The 25,298-nt window shown below is 36.2% G+C and overlaps 1 protein-coding gene across 8 annotated transcripts in view; it reads left to right on the top strand.

Moving 5' to 3' along the window:
• Positions 1–25,298, top strand: part of LOC126248590 (catenin delta-2) — a 546,087-nt gene that overhangs the window by 508,968 nt on the left and 11,821 nt on the right. For 5 of the 8 annotated variants that reach the window (XM_049949704.1, XM_049949706.1, XM_049949705.1 and 2 more), the window contains 5 exons: positions 4,126–4,268; positions 4,347–4,599; positions 4,682–4,820; positions 8,364–8,709; positions 19,204–19,296. In XM_049949704.1, the coding sequence (XP_049805661.1) occupies positions 4,126–4,268; positions 4,347–4,599; positions 4,682–4,820; positions 8,364–8,709; positions 19,204–19,296 (974 nt within the window). Of the gene's footprint in view, positions 1–4,125; positions 4,269–4,346; positions 4,600–4,681; positions 4,821–8,363; positions 8,710–19,203; positions 19,297–21,319; positions 22,564–25,298 lie in introns of those variants that run through there. The other 3 variants (XM_049949709.1, XM_049949710.1, XM_049949707.1) reach the window with 3 other exon arrangements.

The following is a 25,298-nucleotide window of genomic DNA, read 5'->3' as shown; positions in this document are numbered from 1 at the left end:
CAATGGGTGCATAGATATTTACAGATGAATAGATGTGCACTGTTGAGCAGCTGACCACTCTGAGGAACCAAGGGTTTATCAACAGTATCTCCTCAATGGCCATTCAGTGAATATTGCTGTGTATGTGTCTTCACAGCAGGCATCTGGTTCATGCATCCATGGTGGCTGCTGGTCAGCGATGATGAAGGCTGAAATTCACATGGGAATATCACAACTGGACATTCACTGAGTCGTTATAGGTGGCCCGTTCAGATGAATCACATTTTATGCTCCATCAGATAGATGGCAAACACTCTGCAACAATTTAACATAGGGGTCCATGCTGGAGGAGGTATCGTTGCGGTCTGGGGAATGTTTTTATGGTATTCCCTGGGTGAGCTCATCATTCTGGAAGGCATAGTGGATCAACACAAGTATGTGTCAATCCTTGGGGACCATGTCCAGCCCTATATGAAGTTGGTTTTTTCTTCGGCATAATGGCATCTACCAGCAGGGCAATGCGACATGTCACACAGCTCGCAGTGTAAATGTGTGGATTGAAGAGCACCAGAATGAGTTTAATGTACTCCCCTTTCTGCCAGACTCCCCAGATTTAGACCCAGTTGAGAATCTGTGGGACCATCCTGATCAGGCTGTTCGCGCCGTGGATCCTCAACTGAGAAACCTAGTGTGACTGGAGTTGGCATATCTCCACATCTCTGTTGCTACCTTCCAGAACCTTATTGACTCTCTTACAGCATGTTTCACTGTGATCCACACTGCAATATGTGGTTCTTCAGACTTTTGACAGGTGCTCATATTAATGTTACTGGACTGTGTAGAAATTAAGAAATTTGAACACTCACTTCCTTCTTTCTCTCTCCTTCTTTGACTTCAGTAAATGTGATTTCTCTTAGTATTTATTGTGATAATATATGTAACTAGTGTTCCTTAATAAATCATACATGATTATGTAGAAATGTATCTTAGTGTCGTGTGTTGCATCTGCTTAGTTCATAAAGTATTCTGCCTATATGTAACTGACTGCAGTGCAAGATATTGGCTTTGACATCCTATTTAATAGTTTTCTAGCAAGAGCAGTTTATGTAAACAAACATTTTATATTGTCATAAACCCATGTTCATTCACTGTGTATGTAAATGAGACTGTCTTCATTTATTATTGTATGTCAGATAGAAGCTGAAAAAATTACACTTTTTCTTGCAGTGTCAAACATCAAAATTTTAAAGGGGGCTCAAAAACAAGTTGGTTGTTGAACTCAATTTCCACAAATTTATAGTCAAGTTACATAATGCCTAGGAACATGAGTGTTGGGCCCGAAGACTATGAAGACATGGTTCTGCTAATGTAATAGATAATGGAAAATTACGTACACTTTAGGAAATAAATACATTTTGGTGTATTCAATACCATTTTGTGTGTGTGTGTGCGCGCGTGGTTCTCCCTCCCCTCCCCTCCCCTCCCCCCCTCCTCCCACTGAGAGAGGTTATGTGTGTACACATTCACCTACACAGGCTGGTTGCTCTTTTCGTTTGGCAATTACTTCTTTTATATCTTTGCTTCAATTTTTCGTCTTCTGCATGTAAGGAAAAGTTACTTTCTTTTATGTGCATAATAAGGGGTGTGGTATTTTACACCAATAATAGGTGTTCTGATGTGCATGCCTGCTGTTGAAACTGTCATGTAATTTTCAATTTTCTTTTAGCAGCTTTATAATTAACTGTGTTTTTTCTACAGCATTGAATTACCTTTCATTGATATTCCCATAAGATCTGTGAAATTTATTTGGATTTGTGGGGTTCAATTTGATGAACAAATGTTCTCATTTGCAATTAAATAGAATGCTTCATTACTGAAAGTTCATCTCTCCCAGTTCTCTACTCCCCTCACCCCTTTCCCCTCAAACAGGTGTGATATATCTCTCCCTCCCTCTCCTTTCACAATATGGATCAAAGATATGCAGAAACACAAGGAACATCTCTAAGTTTTTTTCTCATATGTTAGAATACATGTAGCATCAGAGACATTATTGTTTAATACATTAAATTGTTAATTGCACATGCTCGTGCTTTTCATTGGTTTTTGGTGTTTGCTCTATATTTCAGTGCAGCTTTGCAACATCTCGTGTGTGGGTATTAATGGCTTCTGAAAATTGAGGTACAAATCTTTGATTTTCTGAAAGTGCGCAGGGTGAAAAAAAAATTAATATGTGAAATGATTCATTGAAACTGAAGTTTTGTCTTTAAGATTGCAATATGCAGTATGTTATTGTGCTATCTGTGATTTTCATAGTTACAGACATTTGCTTCAAGAAGTGTAATGCTGTTACTTTTTTGTCAGAGCTGTGTCATTTGAATTTTTATTCCATTATATCACTTTATAGTATTAACTTCTGTCTTGTCATTTGTGAGGTGCTGTTAATACATTGTCTTGTACAGATTAGGCTTGCGTGTATGTGTGCATGTAGTTGGAGCCATTCGGTTACCATATGAAGTAGTAACTATGTTTGCATGAACAATTATTGTTATTTGTAACTGCAGCTGTGTAATTAGAGATAAATGCATGTGTGAAATTTAATTTGGTTGTTCCCTGTGCCTCATTTTGCTTTTGTATTTTAACCTCTTCAATGTTCTGTAGCTCATTGGTCCATGGAGTACTGTGTGTGTTTGTGTTTGTGTGTGTGTGTGTGTGTGTGTGTGTGTGTGTGTGTGTGTGTGTGAGCACATCAGTGCCCGTGTCCGTCCATATGCATTTCAATGCCTCGTGAGCTTGGAGATAATTCTTTAAGTTGAGAGGACTACTCAAGAAAGTTGATGGAGGGTGTATATTCTATGTAATTGTAGATAATAAGGAAGGACAGTACAGGATAGGATTCAAATTAATTTATTGCGCCGCTTCTAGATGTGCATTAAAAAATTACTTTCTCTTCCTGTTGCAAGATTTCTCTTGAAGTAAAAGTCAATAATTGATTACAGCGGGGATTGCTAAATGTGTATCCATATTACCTCTGAAAGAATATAATCTCTCATCTTCAAATAATTGGTGCTCTATTTCCTGTCAGAGAAGCATAGACGTAAATCCTGATATGTCTATTCTGATTTGAGTTGCATATAGTTTTCCGGAGCCCTTAATGTCTGTGGTGAACTCGTGCCAGAACATGACATGTCACACCTCATCCGTCCCAATCAGAACTATTACTCTACCTGTCGACAGTATTATAGCCATCAGTTTTTAGCAAAGAGAAATGAAAGTTTCATTCCTTTCAGACCCAAAGGGAACATCTCACAAGGGGAGGCCGCCAATTGTGAAATTCAGATTCGATTCATACTGCGCATAATAAAAGCTCATGGCCAGAGGTGTAATGTGGCAAAGCACCAAGATGCACTTCTCAGCCGTTGTCGAGAAAATCGACAGTTAATAGAAACCGTTGCGGTGAAATACTCTCTACGATGTATAACTTCCTATAGCGTCGTGGCGCAGCGGTAAGTGCTTGGGTTCGTAAGTTAAAGGTCGCCGGATCGAAACTCGCGCCATGCAATTTTTTTTTAGTATTTGTTTCTTGTAATTCAAAAATATATATATATATATATATATACAAATACTAAAAAAAGTTGCATGGCGCGAGATTCGATCCGGCGACCTTCGGATTACGAACCTGAGCGCTTACCGCTGCGCCACGACGCTGTAGGAAGTTACAAATCGTAGAGAGTATTTCACCTCAACGGTTTCTTTTAACTGTCGCTTTCTCGACAACGGCTGAGAAGTGCATCTTGGTGCTTTGCCACATTACACCTCTGGCTATGAGCTTTTATTATGCGCAATATGAATCGAATCTGAATTTCACAATTGGTGGCCTCCCCTTGTCAGTTATTGGTAGCTTGCCACATATTTACTACAACCACGCTTGCTGAAGCATGATGTAGGTGAATCTTAGTGAAAAAAAGTGCCTGTAACACGCATTTATCGTGTTTTGTGGGGACACACACTTTTCACATAAGTAGGTGTCAGTTTTGCAGTGAAACTATGGGGCTTCCTTAATGATTTTTAGTAGTAGCCACAAATAGAATTGGATTCATTGCTGTCAGTAGTGTTGAAACTCATGTCTATTATTTCCTGTTCTTATAGGTGACAATTTGGGCTGCTTTGGTGCAAGCAAAAAGAAAAAAGACGCACAGCCCATTCAACAGAAGGAAACAGCTGCAAGCAGCCGAAGCACAAATCAACGACTAGAACCTGTCAAAGGAATGGAACTTCTCTGGCAGCCTGAAGTAAGGAAAAAAACTTCTACTTCTTTACATTGTTATGTTGTTGTTTCTTGATCGTGATCATAATTTTCTTTTACTTAGGTTGTTCAGTCTTACCTCTCTCTCTTGCAAAGCTGCTCGAATCCAGAAACGTTGGAGGCAGCTGCAGGTGCACTGCAAAATCTTGCTGCGTGTTATTGGCAACCAAGTATTGAAATAAGAGCAGCAGTGAGGAAAGAAAAGGGTCTTCCAATTCTGGTTGAGCTTCTGCGAATGGAAGTTGACCGGGTTGTCTGTGCTGTAGCAACAGCTCTGAGAAATTTGGCCATTGACCAGCGGAACAAGGAACTGATAGGTATTATTAGGAACCACAGGATTGTCTCAAAAGTTTCTGTACAGAACTACTTGCTTTTAATTTTAATGTTTATCTGTTTCAGGGAAGTATGCTATGCGAGATCTTGTACAGAAATTACCGTCCGGAAATCCACAACATGATCAGGGAACATCAGACGATACCATTGCCGCTGTACTTGCAACATTGAATGAAGTAATAAAGAAGAATGCAGAATTCTCTAGGTTTGTGAGCTTGCCTATACTGTGATTGTCCCTAAAATATGATTTTTAGAAGAAGTGTTGTTCAAACTAGGTTTACACTAGGAATAACATACTCTATTAATATTTACCAGATATAATATTTATACTTTTTCCTTTCTTTTTGAACAATAGTTATATCAAGATTTCAATGTTCAGTTGTTTCTAAATTTTGAATATCATCTGTTGCCCCCCCCCCCTTCCCCCCGTGATGTGGGAGACGTAAATCTGTTATATCAAGATCTATCAATTTGGGTGTCTCAACACACAAAAAAAGGCTCAATCTGTTTCAGCAGAATCCATTGGTTCACACAACATGCTGAAAAGTTGCAGCAGGCTTGCATTTGTTTTTACCATTATTTACTAAAGGACAACAGCACCATTAGGAAATAGGTAGAGGTTGTAATGTAAACATCATGTCGTATGACTTGGGAAACATGATGATGTTGATGATGATGATGATTATGCATTTGCAGATTTCTTTACCTTCTGATGACACATTTTTATTTCTGAAACAGCAAAAATACTTGTTATATTGGAAACATTAATCCATCTGTGATTTTGAAAAGATTAAGACACGTGGATAGTTTGATCCTTAAGTTTCTATTAATGGACAATTTGGCAGTGTGCATTGTTCATCTAACAGCTGCCATACTTTTGGATGTAATACATGTTGAGAAATCACTTTTGAGAAATGATAGCCAGTAAACTGGGAAAGATACTGTTGGGTCAATGTGTGTGTACCAGCTGTAGAAGTAAATCATACATGTGAGTGTCTGATTTTGCAATACATACGAAGTAGATTGCCCAACAGCTAATATTTGATCAAAAGTTTACTCTCAGATGGTCTGTGTAGTGCTTCATAATCAGTTTAAAACCAAAGTTAATGACATCTTGTTGTCAGCTGTTGGGGTTGAAATGTGAATCCGTTATTTTCTTTTTATATGTCAGAATAAATGCTGTGGGTCGGTGTAATAAGAATTGCAAATACTTCCTCCACAAAAAGAAAAAAAAAGTAAGGCTACCCACATTACTAAAGAACTATTTGTCTTGGTATGTGACTGTTTTTTGATATTAAACAATGTCCTTATACTTAGGGGCAGGAAAAAGCCTTCTTATTTTATGGCGAAATTCAGTGTTATATTTTGCCAAATTTGGTGTTATTTTTTCCTAACTTGATGTTATTTTATAACTTATTTTTTTCCAAATTATTGTTTGCCAAATCTGGTGTTATTTTTCTTGCCAGATTCAATCTCATGTTTTGCACAATTTTGTCTTGGATTTTTTGCTAAATTCAGTGTTTTTTTCCAAATTATGTTTCATTTTTGCCATGTTAACTGCTTTTTAACTAAATTCATTTTTATTGTTTTGCCAAATTTAATGTTTTTTGTGAAATTCAATAATGTTTTAAAATTTGCTGATTTTTAAATCAAATTCTAGATTTTCTTGGCAGATTTGGTGTTTGTGTTTTTTTCACAAATTCCATGTTATATGTTTTTTTCACAAATTCCATGTTATATGTTTTTTTCACAAATTCCATGTTATATTTGCTAATTTTGGTGTTATTTTTGTCATGATAACAAAGTTCATTGCACAGGAAATGAACTGACAGGTTAAGATTATACTCAAACTTCGGCTTTGAGGAGACTTGAAGTCAAAATGCAAATTTAACGTTCAATAACTATCAGTTATGAATAATAGTGAATTACTGGCCTCAGATTTTTAACGTTTGTATACAGCAAAATTACAAATTTTTTGATACTGTATAAAAATAACCAATTTTGCATTATTTCGCTCAAAATTGCTAATTTTTCACAAAAATTTTCTGTCCCTACTCATGCTGTAGCAATTTCCATCAAAATTGTCAACTCACTGCCAGTGTATGAGTAGTTTACTACAGTAGTTTTCTTAAGCTCCACTGAAAGATACCTTCTGTAAGGTCTGCCACAAAAGAAATGTAACTGCAAATTTGGATATTAGTCAGATTTGTTTGACAGCTGTTGTCACCTTCAAAAAAGTACCTATTGAACTCCATGCCTACAATTGTTCCTTATCTTGCTCAGAACAGATATGTGTATCATTTTCTGTACATTAGTTACTCCCATTTTTGTCTTTCGGTGCTGTGCAAGAGCACATCTATAGTATACTGCTTGATACCAGTCACAAAGTTGATTGAACTTGTCACAGTGTAGCAGCACAACTGAACATAAAAAAAATAGCCATGCTCTAATACCCTGTGACAAATAATGCATTAGAACTGAAAAAAAACCTCTTTTTGACAAGGTGGTAGAGTATAATTATCTGCCAGTAGTTAGAAGTTCTTCAAAGACATGCAAGTGTGATTCTTTTGCTTATGCTTGCCAGTACCTACTGCCATATTGCTAAACCAATAGAAGCAATTCTGTTCAAAATTTCAAGGGAAACTGCCTAATGCCATTCACTGTCTTCATGATTATCATGTAGGTAGGTACCAAAACATCCCATGGTAGGAAATAAATTTTGGACTGACAAAACCAACAAAAATAATTGTGTAGTTTCAGTGAGAACCTAATTCATTTCATGCCAGTAGATTTTGGAAACTGATAGGGAGCTGAAGGAATACCTAAAATACTTCAAAAAGGACTGATGTTATCAGATTACACATTAGCTCTATTGTAATTACGAGGGCGGTTCAGAAAGTAACCTCCGATTGGTCACAGTGCGGGTTGTGGGGGGAGTAGCGACGCCATCTGTGCGTTCACGCACTCAACAGGTCAGTCGGCATCAAGCCGTGGTCGAGTGAACATCGTACCTGCGCTAGTTTAGTTTTTGTGGCAGTTTGAAATGTGTGCTGCAATAGAAAACCCCGCCAAATGTGAAGTGCGTGCTGTCATAAGGTTTTTTACAGCCAAAGGATATTCTGCAGCAGCTATTCATCGTGAGCTTTGTGCTGTGTACGGACCAAGAGTTATGAGTGAAGGAGTTGTCCGTGAATGGGTACGTTTATTTAAAAGTGGACGAGAAAACGTTCATGATGAAGAGAGGAGTGGTAGACCATCATTGGTGACTGACGAACTCGTTCAGACAGTTGATGCAAAAGTTCGTGAAAATCGACGTTTCTCAATGTCTGAGTTGTCTACTGGTTTTCCACAGATTTCTAAGACTCTCTTCTACGAGATAGTGACAGCAAGATTGGGTTTGATGACGAGGAAGAGCTCAAAGATGCGGTCACAGGCTGGCTCCAGGCACAAGCGGGTGATTTTTATGCAGAAGGAATTTCAAAGCTTGTGAAGAGATACGATAAGTGCCTCAATCGCTATGGAGACTATGTAGAAAAATAGTGCAAAGATGTAGTTGTAAGATGTATATATTAAAATATTTTTATTTAACTTGGTGTATTTTTTTAAATCAACCGGAGGTTACTTTCTGAACGGCCCTCGTAATTTACAGTTTCCCAAAAATCCTTTGTGTTAACTGTTAGGATGCATCCATTCTTATCCTTTTAAAGCTACGTTCATGAGGCTTATTGTGTGTTGTATGATAATACAGGTCATTGCTGGAAGCTGGTGGTGTGGAACGCTTGATGAATATAACAAGACAACGTCAGAAGTATACACCGAGGGTCCTGAAGTTTGCTGGTCAAGTTCTTTTCACTATGTGGCAACATCAAGAACTTAGAGAGGTTTACAAGAAACATGGTTGGAAAGAGCAGGATTTTGTTACCAAAACAATAGCTGCTCGAAATGCTGGACCTAATTCTCCAAATAATGCTAACAGCACACTGAATCGACCAATGGCTAGCCAGGGAGGAACACGATATGAAGACAGGACGATGCAGCGTCCAACAAATGTAAACAGTACATCTCGCAGTCCGGGCCCACCCATGTACCAGCAGGTGTGTTTCTAGCTTAACTGCATGCATAAAGAAAGAAATGTGCTTCTGTTCTCTCTCTCTCTCTCACTCTCTCACACACACACACACACACACACACACACACAGATCACTTAATGCTAAGACATATTTCGTGTATCTAAAAAATTTAAAAAAATGTAATTTAGTCATACTTATAGTCCTTAACAGTAGATCAATAATATCTTAGTATCTCAGTGGATGGTTGCAGTTCATCACAGGGCACTACATTATTACGATGACACTTTCATATCAGTGTATGTTGTTATAATTCTTTTATGTGGTTGTATTGTCAGTACTTCATATTCTTGGTTCATTATTTGGACAACTATATGCTCAAAGAGTAAGGTTGTGTTACTAATAAGCGGAGAGCATTTGCAAATTAGTCTTCTGTGAAAATTATAAGAGACATTACAAAAATTTGTGACTCAACCTAAGTTAGACTGTCAAAAGTCCAGTAGTTACATTTTTGTTCAGGCTTGTCAAATTCCATATACTTGTCTAGCCATATTACTCATCCTCTATCAAAGAACTGCTTTTCAGTGGGACAACATTTTAATTCAAGCAGATACTTAGTGGGGTACAATCGTATGATAGGTGTAGAACAGTAGGACACTGCCCACTGATTATCCAGTGTGTTATGTCAACCTAGCTAAAAGTGTGTTGATCAACCTTTGGCACATACGAGCCGTAAATTATCACGGAATATATCGTAAAAGTCCATGGTGTGTGATCATAAATAGAAGGCAACATAAGTGGGCAGTGCTTATGTATTACAGTATAATGGTTCATAGACCGTGAGCAAATGCTCAGTGACATCTCAGCTCACATTTGATGTGGTTGACATCCTTAGATTTGGGGGCCAGAACATAATCTAGCATTTATGAGGAAACTCGTGAAATCAGTGTACTAGATTCCAGGCCTTCTGTGGCATGGGCAATTGTGCTGAATGAAAATACCATGTATGTTTGCAAGTGTTGAGCCTTAATATTGATGCAGTTTACGACTTTCACGATCCCCTCTGTTGTCAAGTGGTGCGTATGTTGAATAGGTGTGGTACGACAAGATGCCGTATCATGACATAATGTAACAGAAAAGGTGATTTATCTAACAAGCAACTCATTTCTGTTGATCCATGATCAAACCCTAATCTTTCCATGTCTGCTACAATCATAACTGACACTGTTGGACAAGAATGAAACACTTTTGAGAAATTCTCTTCTGGCTCTAATTACAACACTGGGTGCTTAATAATGCATTTCAAAAGATGTTTCCCTTCCGCAGTGTCGTACTTTACTGTCAGCTGGGTGACAGGCTGCCACATAGTCAACTTTACATATTGGACAAGGCTCTGATAGCCATATTTTTTAGCCAGATGTAAACATCCAGTGCTTCAGCATATACTGACAGTTTGTCATTCCACCACATTTGATAAATATGAGTAACAGCAGCATGTAAACCTCAAGTGAGTTGTGCTCTTTCTGTGTACTCATTTCTATATACAGGTCATCACAACCTTCAGATTTACACAAGGCTACAGTTTCAACGATTCTCTTGCATCATGCAAAGCACTCTAATTGTTTAGGCACTGCATTAGCATTTGAGAAGATTGGTATTCAAATCGCCTTCAGACCATTCAGATATAGGTTTTTTATGAGTTCCTTAAACTGTGTTAAGTCAAATAATGGAAATGATTGTGTTCTTAATCACAAATGACCTCACCATCAACAGGATGTTTAGCAGTGTTTTGTCTATCCAGTTACTTTGCACAAAATAAACCAAATGGTCTTGTATTGCTAACTCTTGTTACATGAGTTTTGTTCTGTGCCTTGTACCTCCCACGTGACACAAGCTGACCCAAACACACCACTATGGGGGTAATATTGCTGTAACTGATTGGTACACATTGGAGGACGAGACAAATGTACCTTTATTCACTGCATGTGTACGAATTATTGAAAAGTCAAAGGTCACTTAATCTTAAGATATATTATTAGTACACATCAAATAACAGTATTTTTGTGGTTAATCAGCACATTTTCAGAGCCCTTTCCTTGCAGATTATAATTTGAAAATGAATGCTAATGGTGATGTTTAATTCTCTGTTTTTATTTGTAGCATAGTTCCTCCCCCCCCCCCCTTTGTTCTCAGAACACACATCTAGTTTGGAGGATGACATTGTTGGAGAATTCTCTAATTATTCTCCAGTGCTGAAAGTTCTTTTTAGTAAAGTACAACATTGGTTTTCTAACTTTCTGCATTGAATTTTGTCTGTATGTGATGGCATGTCCAGTGAAAAATGGACAGGCCGTAATGCTCCCATTTGTGGTTTGTAGTTGCCCCTTCCATTTGTGCTGCCACTGAGAGGTCTTTGTGAAAGGTGCTGACTGAATAATAGAGAAGTTTTATCAATTTGCAGAAATGGTCTCTAGCTGTACATTTATAATATAAACCTATTTTGTTTCTCAAATAACCTCCCCCTATGTTTGTTACAAAACAGCAAAGTTCTTCATACAACTTTGTTACTGCCAGGTCCTCAGCTTATTTAATTTTTCTTTATGGTTGTTATTCTGCGCTGGCTATTCTGAAACACATTGTTTACTCTTAACTGTGGCTGTCAGTTACGGCATTTACACTGTTTTCAAATGTATCTGGCATCAAACTCAAATGAGATTAAGTGGCATGTCATCATTAACTCTCCTCTTATGCAAAGTGGCATACAGCAAAAACATATAACAAGTGGAATGTGATACGGCACAAATGATAAGACATAAAATTATGTTTTATTGATTTTGTGCGAGATCATCTGTGTAGAAGGCAGTATGCCACTCTGCTTATGAAGAGAGATAATGACAACATGGCACATAATCCAGTTTGAGTGCATACAACAGACCAAGCACAAAGTGTTTGAAAATAGCATAAATGCTGAAACTGTCAGTCACAATTGTTTCTTTCAAACAGCCAGTGTGGAGCATTGTTCTGGTATACCACATGGATTTTGGATTATTACTGTAAATTAAAAATTTTCTTACTGTTACCTGTAGGATGCAGGCTTCAGTTATATTTCCTTTTTACTATGCCAAAACAGCTAATTAATTAGAAGATACTCCTGTAAACTTTGCCGTGACAGTGAACAAATTTTAAATCTGAGAAAATGTTAACTGAATATCACAGTGATTACAGTTATTTCATCTGTGGCATTTTGGCATAATGTGTCTACATTTGACGCATTATTTGGTTAGTAAAATTGTCATTATATTTTAGTGTGGTGAGAGATAAATGTAAAGAATTTCCCATTGGTTTTTCTGTTGCACATAATGGCTATTGTTCACAGTAGTTTTAACACCCATGGATAGTATTGTAAATCCGATTTTTAACTACCTTATCTTCTCAGTGAGGTTTTAATTGTATTGATGCCCAGTAACATTGCATTCTGTCGGGATGTTGAGTATTTGGTCAATCTATGTAGTGGTTATTGCCTCCTAGCTTTTGTTCCTTTAGGTTTTTGACCAAAAGTTGTATCCAGGTCCTATATACTCACATTGTTCTTCTTCCCTCGTCAGCAAGTTTTTTTGATCATTGTGTCTCAATTGCTTTACGGAGGCAGTGGTATTTCACACATGATTGATTTTAAAGAAATGAGTTTCTGTGAAATTTGTGGTGTCATCAATAAATGATGAAAATTGAGTTTGCTACCCTCTCATTACAAAAGAGAGTAAGGAAACAGAGAGAAAAAATAATGGCATATAAGAAAGTCCGTATGTAAAGTTTGCAATAATTTCAAAATCTGATGGAATAGCTATGACGTGGTAAGTTGAATCCGGTGTAAAATCAGCCCCATTCCTGTTTCAGAATCATGGAGAAGGTCTTGGACAGTGAAAAGTCCCGCAAGACTAGAAAAGAGCACATGTAATTCCTGGTGGTAAAAGTAGGAAATAATGGATGTCTTGAATTACAGACAAATGTTGATAATGCATGCCTGTTGTAGGATCAAAGCTCAAACATGACATTTCTGTAAGAAAAGAAGCTTATATCAAAGAATCATCATGGTTTCAGAAGAAATTACTCGCCCCCCCCCCCCCCCCTCCGAAACACAGCTTGCTTTATTCACCTGTAATACCTTGCAAGTGGTAGTCACAGGTAGACAGACAGATTCAGTCTTTGTAGATACTGTGAAGGCATTTGATAATGTACTAAATCATCCACTAAAAGCCAAGATGTAATCATGCAGAGCAGACGTATATGGTGAGCTTGATCAAATTTGACTTGTAGAACAAGGTATATTCTGCCCGACAGCGAATATTCGACAGGAATGAAAGTGGGTGTGTAATGTTCTCAATTTGCATAAATAGTTTATCAGATAACCTTGATTTTTGCCCTTGGTTTTGTTGTTTAGAGGAAAGCATCATTGTTGAACTATTGTAAGAAAATGCAGAAATATGTGGTTAAATGCAAGATAATGCCCATAACAAAGAGAGAGACTGTGATCTTACCTGTTTTCAAGATCAGAGATGAAGATCTGGAGTATGAGACAGAGTATTAATATTTAGGGATGATGCTACGAAGTGATATGAACTGGGAGAAACATATAAAATCAGTAGTAGAAAAGTTGAAAGGAAGGCTTAGATTTGTTAAAAGGGTTCTGGGAAACTGCTGTGCATCTTTAAAAGAAATCATATGCAAGTCACTAGTGTGAGATCTGGTCTATCATTGGCATTCTTGTCAGGGTGGCAGAACGGTAGACATTGAATGATTTCAGGGATGGGCTGCTACTATTGTAATGGGTTGGTATAGCAAATGTGGAGGTGTAACATAGATGATTGGGAAATTTAATGGGAACCTTTGGAAGAAAAATGGCAACTTACAAGCAAAACCCTGTCCATAAAGTTGGATAACCAGTATTCGAGAAAGACCGCAACAAATCTACTGCCACCACTGTATATGCCACATAATGGCCATGACAATAAGATAGAGAGAGATTTGTGTATATGCAGGGGTATATAAAGTCATTCTTCCTGTGTACAGTACATGCATGGAATAAGATAGCAACTCATTATTATTGGAATAAAGTACCCTCTGGCATCACTGTGCAGTGCCCTGTGAGGTATATTTGTAGATGTAGAGATATGGCTAATCATTTGTGTGTAATATTGGTTGTGCATTGTCATCAGCTGATGAAGTGAATGATTATCCACCATTCCTAGGTAATATAGTCACTATTAAGATAAATATATATGTGGATTTAAGTGTAATTCATTTTTAGTGTTACATAGCAGTCTATAAACACTTCTGAATCAGTACAGCAGTGTTTAAGCGCATTCTAGGCCAAATGGGTTATACCAGATTATTGATGCATAATTTCTCTTTTCCCTCGTCCATAGAAAAAATAAATTCACTGCATTCAGTACTAAACTGCATACCACAGTAAATTTTAATGATGTAATCATAAAATTTTTGGTATAACTATCATCCAAAATAAGGTATTGAGTACTGAAGCAAAGAACTCTTTCATAGTAACAAGTTATAGTTTTGAAATTTTATAATAATTATGCTCTCCAGTTGGCAGAGTAGTGTGTCTGTGGCTGTAGGGGAAAACCTGTCTGAGCGGTTCCAATTTCACCTAACAGAGAACTTTTTAGATGGAATTTTAGCTTGCCTGTAGGCACTTGTTCCAGTAGTGACTAAACTGATTCTGTTTGTTGGAAAAGTTTACCAATTTTCTAACTCACTATCTTATTCCTAAACCAAGTTTGACACCGACAGGTTAATGTCTACATGGTTTCAAAAATGGGCAATTAACTGGCACTTAAAATACTGCTCTGAGAAAATCACATGTCTGTTTTTGCTGCTGTTAGAATAATTTTTCTACGTGAAATTAATCTGAGAAGTAACTATTTTCAACAGTTTGTTGTTTTAGAACTAGTATTTGATGACAACTACAGATGTCTGTCTCACCTTAAGGATCTAAAAATAACGACACTTGTATTCTTAAATGACACTCAAGTTCTGTCAGTACTAATTTTTTCACATTTTAAGTAGCTTTTCGTGTAAAGTGGCTCACTTCACTACTTGCAGTTTTTTTAGTTGTATCTTAATGCCTTACATCTATAACAAAATTGCTCATATTTTTTTGACAGTGAATGCAATCTTCGAAGAGGCACTGTAGCAGATGACACATCGATATTATGAGAAGTTCATCTTGTCGATTCCCTCAATATACTAATGTCTTCTAAGCACATACAACAGTAAAAATGTTGAGAACAATCAGGATGTTCAGGGTACCCTTCCATGTTTCATAAAGACAAACAAAAGGGAATATTGTTCATATGGGAAGCCCAACATAGAGAAAAAGAAGGAAACAAACTTGTTAGCTAGTTAATGTAACAATCTGTTAACACTCTGTAACATAATGTGCTATCCCCATACACACTACCATTTTTTTGTTCTTGGTGCATTGTATCTTAAGACAGTAGAGTGTAACTGACGAGCAATGAAGGGCTGAAGCAACAGTCTGTAAAACTGAAGACTATTAGCAGTCAGCTTGGAGCACGAGGGAAAATCTGAACCTCACTGGCCACTTAGTGTTATTAACATCGTGTACTTTGCTGGATGTTGGAAAATGCTTATAAGAAAGTCAAGTAACAGGTTGCAGCAACACACACATTCTCATTTTTGGTACTTGCTTCCAAACATGAACAAAGTTCACTTGTTTGAAATTTATTGTATGTGTACTGTCCTCCCCCCCCCCCCCCCCCCCCAGTTTTTATGGGATGTTATGCTTTAGTAGACTTGTTATATAAATAGGGAAAAACCTTTCTTTTTCTTTCGGATCTTCGTCAAATTTTTAGTTGTAAAAAGTTGATAGTTTTTCAACAGAAGTTTGTTTTGTTGAACATATAAAAAAAAAAACAATACATTGTATACATGTGCATGACTGTACTGTATGAATGCCGTTCATACTCAGTGGGTGGTGTTACTGTGTTTTAGTAACATTTATAGTGACAGTAGTACTATAAATGCCCATTGTATCCAGCATTCAGCCTTTCTTTGCCTGGGTCCCTGGATATAATGTTCTGAAGGTTGTCAGTTTAACAGATAATAAGAAATTGAGATTATCACAGGAATATGAAATACTTTCTTTTGAAAAAGACAGTTTTTAGGAATGGAAAATCAATTGTATGTTTGTGGTCCCAAGTGAGTCCAACATTATTAGAAGAATAGTGAGAAACATATATTATTTGAAGGTGACATTAGAGACAACGTTGAACAAATAACACAGTACATAGCAAAGAAGTAGTAATGTAAGGTGTAGGATATATTGTCCAATATAAAAACAAGTATAAAAAAGGAAAAATGCAATAATCTTGAAGATAGCAGGAAGAAAATTGTCAGTAACATGAAAGAAAATGAGGAAGTTAGGAAAGTGGAAAGTATTGTAAAAGTTAGGAAATAGATGCGGAAAACAGTGGAGAAAAGATTGTGATAAGGTAAACGGTTTTTTTTTTTTTTTTGTGTGTGTGTGTGTGTGTGTGTGTGTGTGTGTGTGTGTGTGTGTGTGTGTGTGAGAGAGAGAGAGGGGGGGGGGGGGGAGTGGGGCTGAAAGTTAACCATGTAGAACTTTGGGAGGATTGAGTATGGATTGGAGAAAGTAAATGAGAAAAGCTGATTGGAAGAACACTGTTTAAAACGATTGAAGTAAAAAAAAAAAGGTCAATACAGGCATTCACAGTCTGCGTTTACTGCGGCATTATTGCAACTGAATCCATTTAAATGTAATATTTATAATTTGAGGAAAGATGAAATTCCACCATCCCATAATTTAAAATTGTTCTTTATTTAGAGCTACTGGTTTTGGGCATGGCTCATTTTCAATTGCATCTTTAACAGATACGGATACATCATTCTCATCTCGTCATACAAAAATCATGTGCCTTTGTATGGCGAGATGAGGATGAAGTGCTCCATCAGTCCCAGAAGTTTCAAGCTTGCATTAAAAATAAATAGAGAAAGTTGAGATGGTGGTGTTAATGCTTTAGGTGTTCTACAGTCTCCCCTCACTTAAGTATAACACATAGCATGTTCATACAGCCATGTGAAAAATTTGGAAAATTCCTTAGAGATGTAGTTCAATGTGCACTTCACATTGGCTTGAATGTCGATTGTATCATCAAAGCATTGATTGTTCATGTGAATTTATGCACTTTGTCATTTTGTGGTAGTTTCATATTCATAATGCTAATTCTTGTCACCTGTTATGATTGATTCAAGAAAAAAATTGTCCACATTCTAAATTTCAATCAAGTCATGGCAGGCATCCACGAATCATTGTTTTTATTCAGGAGTCGAAGTGCATGAGACAAATGTTGCACATGCTTTTCTCTTCTTTAAAACGTTCTGGAAAGTACCTTGGACAGTTGATTCAGAGATGTTTCTCCATTGCAGTTTATGACAGGATGATGATTACACACTACGGTTGTATGTTGAATATTCACACTGCCTGCTTCCGTCTGATTGGCTGAATGCTCATCTGTTGTTTACATTTGTTAGTTCACTGTGCCATCATGGTTACTGCTCTGATGTCACTTATATACCAGGAATAAAAACACTCTCTGAACTTTTTGATTGGATTGTGTATCCACATCTATTACAGATTCACTTGAAAGTGGGCCACGCCAAAATTAGTAGTGCTGAATAAAGTACAGTGTGAAAATACAGACAGGTGGAAGGATGTCTTTCATCACATATATTGAAGTTGTGGTGCCACCCAGAAGAAAACACTTTTAATGTCTTGTAGAAATCTATTCAGAACAAATCACCAACAACATTGCAATGACTTCTGCACTTCAAACTACCTTCTGCTACTTGCTGCTGCTTTTGCATATAGTTTAAACCTATTCTGTCATTAAAAACTTTTGCTCAAATCTTCTCAGGTACTCCTATATTCTACATATCATTGTAAAGGTTCATGCAAATTAGGATGTTCTGTTCTCCATCTTCTACTTGTGGCATTTATTGTACTTTTTCATGTCTAACATTGTGTGATGACAAGCAGCTCCTGATTCTGCTCAGAAGTTTCATTTCTACACTTCACGTTTTGTCTGCTGCTGTTGATATTGCCGCATGCAATAATCACTCTGATAGAGCTGTAGGTTTACAAAATTTTACTTTCACATCTTATGTGGCCTTTTTGATGTGTTTTAATAATTCTACATCTGTCCAAATATAAGTAATTTTACTCCATCTGTATCAGTGTATAGGTAATTTTGGCATCTAAAACTGCTGAAGGTGGTGACTGTTCCAAAATCAAGTGATGCACAGCATTTTTGTGCAGCTCAGATCTTTGACCTCCTTAGTTTTAGGGATCTCATCATCATATGTATTATGACAAAAAATAAAAGAGACTATTGATCATGGGATTTTACCTTTCAGTTGGTTTTCAACCTTGAAGTGTGTGCTCATGTTGTGACAAGTTTCATCAAAATATATAACCTCATTAACATAAGGCAAGCACTTTCCCATTGTAATCATGTTTTACACTTTGTTGGAAAGTTGTCATTTACAAGGTCTGTTGCAAAAGAAATGAGACTGACTTTTCAGATATGTGTACTTATCAAATATGTGCTAGTGGAGGTTACCTTCAAACAAAGATTTAGTGGAGTTCACATACATCTGCATTTGCTCCTACCATTACTTGGAACGTTTTTGCATGTTATTTTGCATGCAGCTCCATCTGTCCTCTGCTATTTGTGTCTTCCATTGGAGTGCAAGAGCACAGTTGTAGTGTACAGCTTGTCTGTTGCCACTGAGCTGCTCAATTTGTTGAGGCTTCTCACAGTTTAAGGTCGAGAAACAGTTGCTCATTAGTGTATTATTGAAAATAGTGCATTAGTAATGTGAACAGTCTTGTTTCATTTTGGTGATGTATTTATTTTTTTATATAAATGATTTAAGTGTCAGTGTGCACAGTGGCAACTTCTCATCTCTTTTACCTCACAGTATTAAGAAAGAAGTCTCTTTGTGTTGTAGATTTGATTTTAAGAATCTCCAGTATGGTACTGTAGTCAGATAATTAAAAAAATGACATGCAGATACAGGTTCAAAACATTTAATAAAGCTGACTAACAGCATTCCAAACCAAGGGAAAGTGCTAAAATATTTTTAGCTTTTGTTTCTTTTTAAAACTTAAAAATCTCTCAAATGTTTCCTTGAATTTTCATTTGGTCTCTGCTTTCAAAAATTTCACCTGATTAATGAAGTATATTTACATTGTGCACCTCTATATTGCAAGAACAAGAACTTGACCATTTTTCTATTCTGATGCAGGACACTTAACACTAATTTTTTCATTCCTCTTAGTCCATCAAGCCTCATAAATGGTCAGTTGCTCATCATTAATCATCCTGGGTGTAACTGTTGCAGGACGGGTTAGAATTCTGAGATTTTCCTGCACTATGAGTAATTGATTGTATTGATGTTTAGGGTGATGAGATTCCAATGGCAGATATGTCATACCCTGAAGGAGGGACGCATGCCCCACCCCCAGGAGGAGTCCGTACTTACCCTGCCGCTCCTGTAAGTTCTACCCGCTGAACTACTTTTGTTTACTTTCAGTTCATTTCGGACTGTTTCCTCACTTCACACTATACCATTGTGTATGTGTGCCTTTTTACATTATGTTTAACCAACTTTTTAATACATAACTTTGTTTTTATTATTTATTTTGCTTATATATATACTCTTTTAATTTTAACTTTTATTTTGTGTTTAAAGAAGTTGGCTTGTCCGGGAGGGGGAGGGGGGGTGGTGTATGTTGAATATGACATTACAATGTGACGCCCTAAGTGTTTAATGCAATTGCAGTTTAGCGTTTTTGTAGACTCGTACCACACATAATATAGGGAAACGTGTCTACTTATACAAATTTCAGTTTTCTCTCATTATTTCATATTCCATTTTTTACGATGTTGTTTTCTCTTACTCTACCACTTGTCGCTGTTGTTTCATAGAGGAATTTGTGAGTCTGTCGATGTAGGCATTTATGTGTGTAATGGAAACAATAATGAAATATTAAATGTGTTAAATGAAATACAGTTTTTGAGTATGATGTCTACAAAATTATATGTTTGTATTTTACATCTTCAACACACATGTGCATGGAATAATTTGCAGATACTCCTAACTGACAAATGTAATTATTTTCAAGCTTACATTGATGTGAAAGTCCTCAAACAGTGAACATAACGTGGCAATTTCTCCTGTATGTTGTGAGGAGGTGGTGGTGCTTCTTACAGCTAATTGCTTTAGGTGCAAGAAAGTAGACTTACTTGTTGTCTGCACTGTTGCTTTTTCTGAGAGCTGCTGAGTCAGTTCCCCAGTGCTGATTTGAGAGAGAGGCAAATTGCCCTCCTTCGTTTTATATTGCCCTCCTTAGTTTTATGTAGAATATATCCTGTTATGTTTTGTATCAAAATAAAAGTAATATAAAAATATCTGTTGGTCAAAATCTTCTATGTTGGTAATTTATAATATTTATTTAGTGGTAGTATTATATCTTTTGGAGTGATCATTGGAAAATAACTTTCGTCACTATTTATCATATTTTTGTAAAATAATTTTTTAATATCACAGTACTGGTTTTACATTATTAATTGTAAGTTAACCTGTAATAACAAAGTCTCTGTGGTGTTACAATTGTGTACGGGCAAATAATACTATGCTACAGGCAATAACCCAAATATTGTGTATGATACAAACAACTTCTCATGTGCTTCGTGAATTATTTTCTGCTTCCTTATGAGAGTTATTTATGTAAGCAGACCTCAAGTTGCTTTTCAGAATCATTCGGCTTATGTAATAGTGTGTTTAGGTGTTCAGGTATATATAAACTTTATAGACTGCCTCCATGGCAGGTGTCAGTCAACTATATATTAATCAGAGAGAGGTCAGTTAAACAGAACGTATTTGCATCCTTTTACACCAAGAATTTGTTAAAAGTTCAACATGAGTGTGTCAAAGTTCTGTTATGGTGAAAGACGAAATTTCCTATCAGTTCTGTACACCCATCTTTTTGAGTGTTAGAGCATAATGAAGTTCTGTTCTTAACAAAGTTCCAAGATTTCTTTCTGTGGGTGCATTAAATTAGATTCTTGTTGGGGCTCACGAGTTGTCATGTTCCCACTGTTATGACTAAGATTTTGTTTCAGGGTTGTACTGAATATCATACACAGTGACAACATTGTTTTTCAAAAGTGGGTACATGTGATGTCTTGTAAGCATTTCTTCAGAACCTTTTACTCAAATTTATTCACTGTTGTGAAGTCTTTATGGTATCTAGTGAATACTCATTTTCACCATTTTAAAATCACTTTTATATAAGTTCTAGGTTATGACTAAACTCTTTACAATAACATTCATTTGCAAGTCATGCAAAATGAATTCTTTTCTTGTGTTTCTCTTGCAAAGGGAGCATATTTGCTCTAGGCATGTTGTATCTGTAAATGATGATGTTAACATTGCTGTATTTCAGTTATCTTAAAACAACTGAACACAACTTTCCTCATTTGCAAGAAAATTTGACATCACATTATTCTTACAGTGAAAAATCTACAATTATATAAAAAAGACAGGGAAGGGGAATTGAGCAAGATCAACTATAATAATCCACTGAACCTGCATGTGCCACCCAGGAAGATTGATTTGCAGGTTATTGGAAGCCCAAAGTGTCTTTTTGCTCAATAATTCTCATAGTTAATGCAACAATTCCTGTTCATTTAGAGCAGAAATATGGGTTGCTTTTGGACTATGTGGTGCTTTTTAGGACTGGTAGCTGATTCTATGTCAGTATACTTTAAATAAATGCTGCAGAACATGAATCTGTGAAAGGTGGAATTTCAGTAGTTGGTGGTAGATGAGGACAAGGTGTGGAGTTGATGTATATCTGTTAACAGACATGAAATTATGATACGTTAACTTGCAAAGGTGCCAGCCAAGTTTTGTGAAGTTTACTTGTTAATTTTTCCAGTGTGTAATTATAGTTTGCATTTTATTGCTTGGACATTGTTTGTGCTACAATTTATTAAAATACATTTTACTAAGAATTAAAGAATTATATTCTCTCACTTATGTTATTATCTTTGTTTCTGAAAATTAAGGATGGAGTCCTCGACTGTATAATTTTTATGTGTAACTTATTCCAAAAATAGTTTTTGTGAACTGCTGCAAACAATTTATTGTATCCATAACTTAGTTAAGTTGGACGTTTTGCATTAATGGTAGGATTATGTCCCTTAATTGCATGATCTGTCTAGTGCTAACCTAGGCATATTTAATTATTGATAATATTTGTCAGTGTGAGCAGTATTTGTAAAGTGTACTTAGTACAAACTTCAGTCAGTCTTAACACAGTCATGTGTGAACTTTCTTTCCCAAATGTATTAAATATTATGTACTTCCATAGGAAATTTCTTTTGGTTTCATTTTTGTTTCTTGTATCCTATATTTTACTGCATTTTGTAGTCAGGGTAGACTGTTTTAAATTTTTCTGTAATTTATTTAATCTGCACATTGTATAATCAATAGCTGCTATGTTTGTTTGTGTCAATAATAAAAACAAAAGGCAGATATCTTGATAACTCACCCATACTATAATTTAATATCTTCCTGTTATTGATTTATGACAATAGTGTAGAAATTATATTTCTTAATACATGGACTGTTTTCCACTTTCCAAGTTGTAGAATTTGTGTTCTTTTTTTGTTTAATAAAGATTTTTAGCTTGTTTGTGTAAAATTGTGTGTTGGCAGTATACTTTTTGTCTTCTCTTTTCATTTAACATCATTTTATGTATGTGCTAATAGTGTGACCATGTTATTTTTTTGTTATGTTTTTAAACTGCAATGGTGTTCCTTAATGATATTATATCCTTTCTCTGTGATAATTATTAATGTCTAAAGAGTGAAATGTAATCTTTGGTTTCCTTTGCATGTCAAGTGATAAGTTATGTTGCTTAGTTGTATGCATGGCATAGAATGTTTCAAAGTAAAGAAAAGTACTTTTATTTGTTTGCAAATATGCAATTTATTCATTCAAACCATTTGAGTTTTCTTTCCAATCTTGTTGTTATATCATTTTCCTAAGATGTTTTCGTCATTTTTGCTGCAAGTTTGTTTGGTAAGATGAATATACTTATAAACGAACTCTTCTGATAGTAAGTCGAATGCCAAAGAAAGAAAGAAAGAAAAAGAAAATGACAACAAAGTGTGTGCCCACATAGGATTATAAGACTCTTTAGAATAAACCACACTTAATGTAGAAATGGAAATAAGTTGTGAAACATAACTTAAATATTCTTAACTTTGAATAGACCACCACAGATTCTGTAAGACAAAGGGCTCATACAACCAGCTAACTGAATTGTTTTTGGTGTTTTCCGTCTGTAGAGGTGCCTAATTGTTCTACATAATGGAAGCAGTATAACAATTCAGTTTCAATAATAATTTTTTGTGTAACTGAACGAAAGATGTAGTTTTTAACAGAGATGCTAAGTCCCCATATTTTGTGGAATGTAGGTGGTGACTTTTGCTGTTCATTGTCCACATATGTTGCAGCTTGTTGCATTTACTCATCTGCTGCAGAGAATACTGAGCTTTACACCTTAACTAACAAGGAAACATCACCATCTTGATCTAATAATTTAAGGAGAAAGAACAACACCTGCAAGATACCAGCCCTAGAAATAGATCCCATGTAAAAATGTGGGCCATAATTCTGATAGTACACAGTTATGACCTTCTAAAAAGTACAGTTTCTCTTCATGTGCGCCGGTTACTTGTCTCTCACTCTCCGCCACTGCAGCTGCCTAGTGGCAGAGCAAGAAGTACTATACAGCAGAATAACAACCAGAGCCCTCCTATTTGCAGAATTTGATGGCGAGGGAATAAAGGGGAGGGGGGGGCACATCTGTTTAACAATATTTTGTAATATGTTTGAGAAGCCATATGTTATTCTACGTGAAAAATAGGTAAGTGATGTAAGTATGGTACATAATGTCAACCTCACCTCAAAAGCAAAATTAGTAAACCTGAGCAACTGTAGAATTACTGTTAAGTAAAGTTAATTATTTCAATGTACAACTTCATCACGCCAACTGAGTTGAGTAATAGCACATGTACATATGAACTTCGCTTTAACATTTTCAGCTTTAAAATCCAAAGGAAATAATGCACAACAGTGATGTTAATAGTGAAATAACATTGAGCTACTTCTTTAATGACACACTCATTCATTTCGTTCTTTTACACTGCATTTGTAAATGCAACATAAGTACGTTCAAAGCAGAGAGATCTTTAGCACCAGCTACAGGTTAGAAACCACACATTGACACAATGAAGAAGCATGTTACTAATGTCAAAACAATATTTCACAGTATTTTGTAGAGTACTTGGCACTAGGACATTAGATGGCTGCAGTGGGGTGGGGTGAATGACACCCATATTGTGCATACAGAAGTTTAAAAGCTCTACTTTCAGAGTTTCAGAGGGTCATAACTATGTAATATCAGAATTATGGCAAAAAATCTTTGCATGAAATCGGTTGCTGGGGCTGATATCTTGAAAGTACGCTTCTTCTTCCTTAAAATATGTTATCAAGCTGGTGATCATGATTCCTTGTAAAGTGCAAAACATGTTTTAAAGTTTCTATTTATTTGGTGTGTGTGTGTGTGTGTGAGTGAGTGAGTGAGTGAGAGAGAGAGAGAGAGAGAGAGAGAGAGAGAGAGATGAGTAACATGTCAGGTTGAAATCAAGGCAGTCCTTACAGCACAAATACTGCGCAGTGGAAGTAAAATAAGTGTATATTGTACCAGAAAATGGGACATAAACATATTGCCTGCAGAAAAATGACATAATCCATCACCAACCTTAAAGCCGTTACTCACTGCTAGTGGTTATGGCTAATAATATTTAATGATTTGACTGGAAATGTGTACCAGAATCCACTTCTAGTCTTTGTGTTTTGCTTTTCTGATGTCTGAGGGACTTGGTCTATCAAGAGTTTGAACTATGAGTGACTCATAGGTATGTAAATAGAATAGTATTCATCCAGTGTTGCTGTGTACTTTATATTTCATGTCAGTTTTCTGTGTGAACCTTTTTGCCTGATCTGGGTTGTGAAACAGGATTCAGATATCATTGGTTGACCCATGTCTTGAAATGAAGTTGTGAACTTTCTCAAGCACTAGCCATCTTTAATATGATGGAGGGGGGATACAGAAATTGTTGCACCAGGTTGTTCTTTGTTGAATGCCATTCCGTTCTTATTTGTTCAAGCTTATTTCCTAACTGACCAATTTCAAAGATTAACAGATTAATGTAGTTTTCATCTGATTGCATATGTCGGAGAGCTTACCGTAGTCATTCCCATTAAATTTGTCCAGAAATGTAATGGAGATGCTTTAAGTATTAAACTCACTGCAGTCTTGATGGTAATTCATATAATTTTGACAAAAAGAAGTTAATCTGTATACTTTTTCATCTGTTCATTTTTTTATTTTACAGAAGTGGAAAGTAGTTGCTGTA

This window comes from Schistocerca nitens, chromosome 3 (assembly GCF_023898315.1).
Source record: "Schistocerca nitens isolate TAMUIC-IGC-003100 chromosome 3, iqSchNite1.1, whole genome shotgun sequence".
Taxonomy (NCBI): domain Eukaryota; kingdom Metazoa; phylum Arthropoda; class Insecta; order Orthoptera; family Acrididae; genus Schistocerca; species Schistocerca nitens.
The sequence above is the reverse complement of the archived record's forward strand: the minus strand, read 5'-3'. Positions and strand labels throughout refer to the sequence as shown.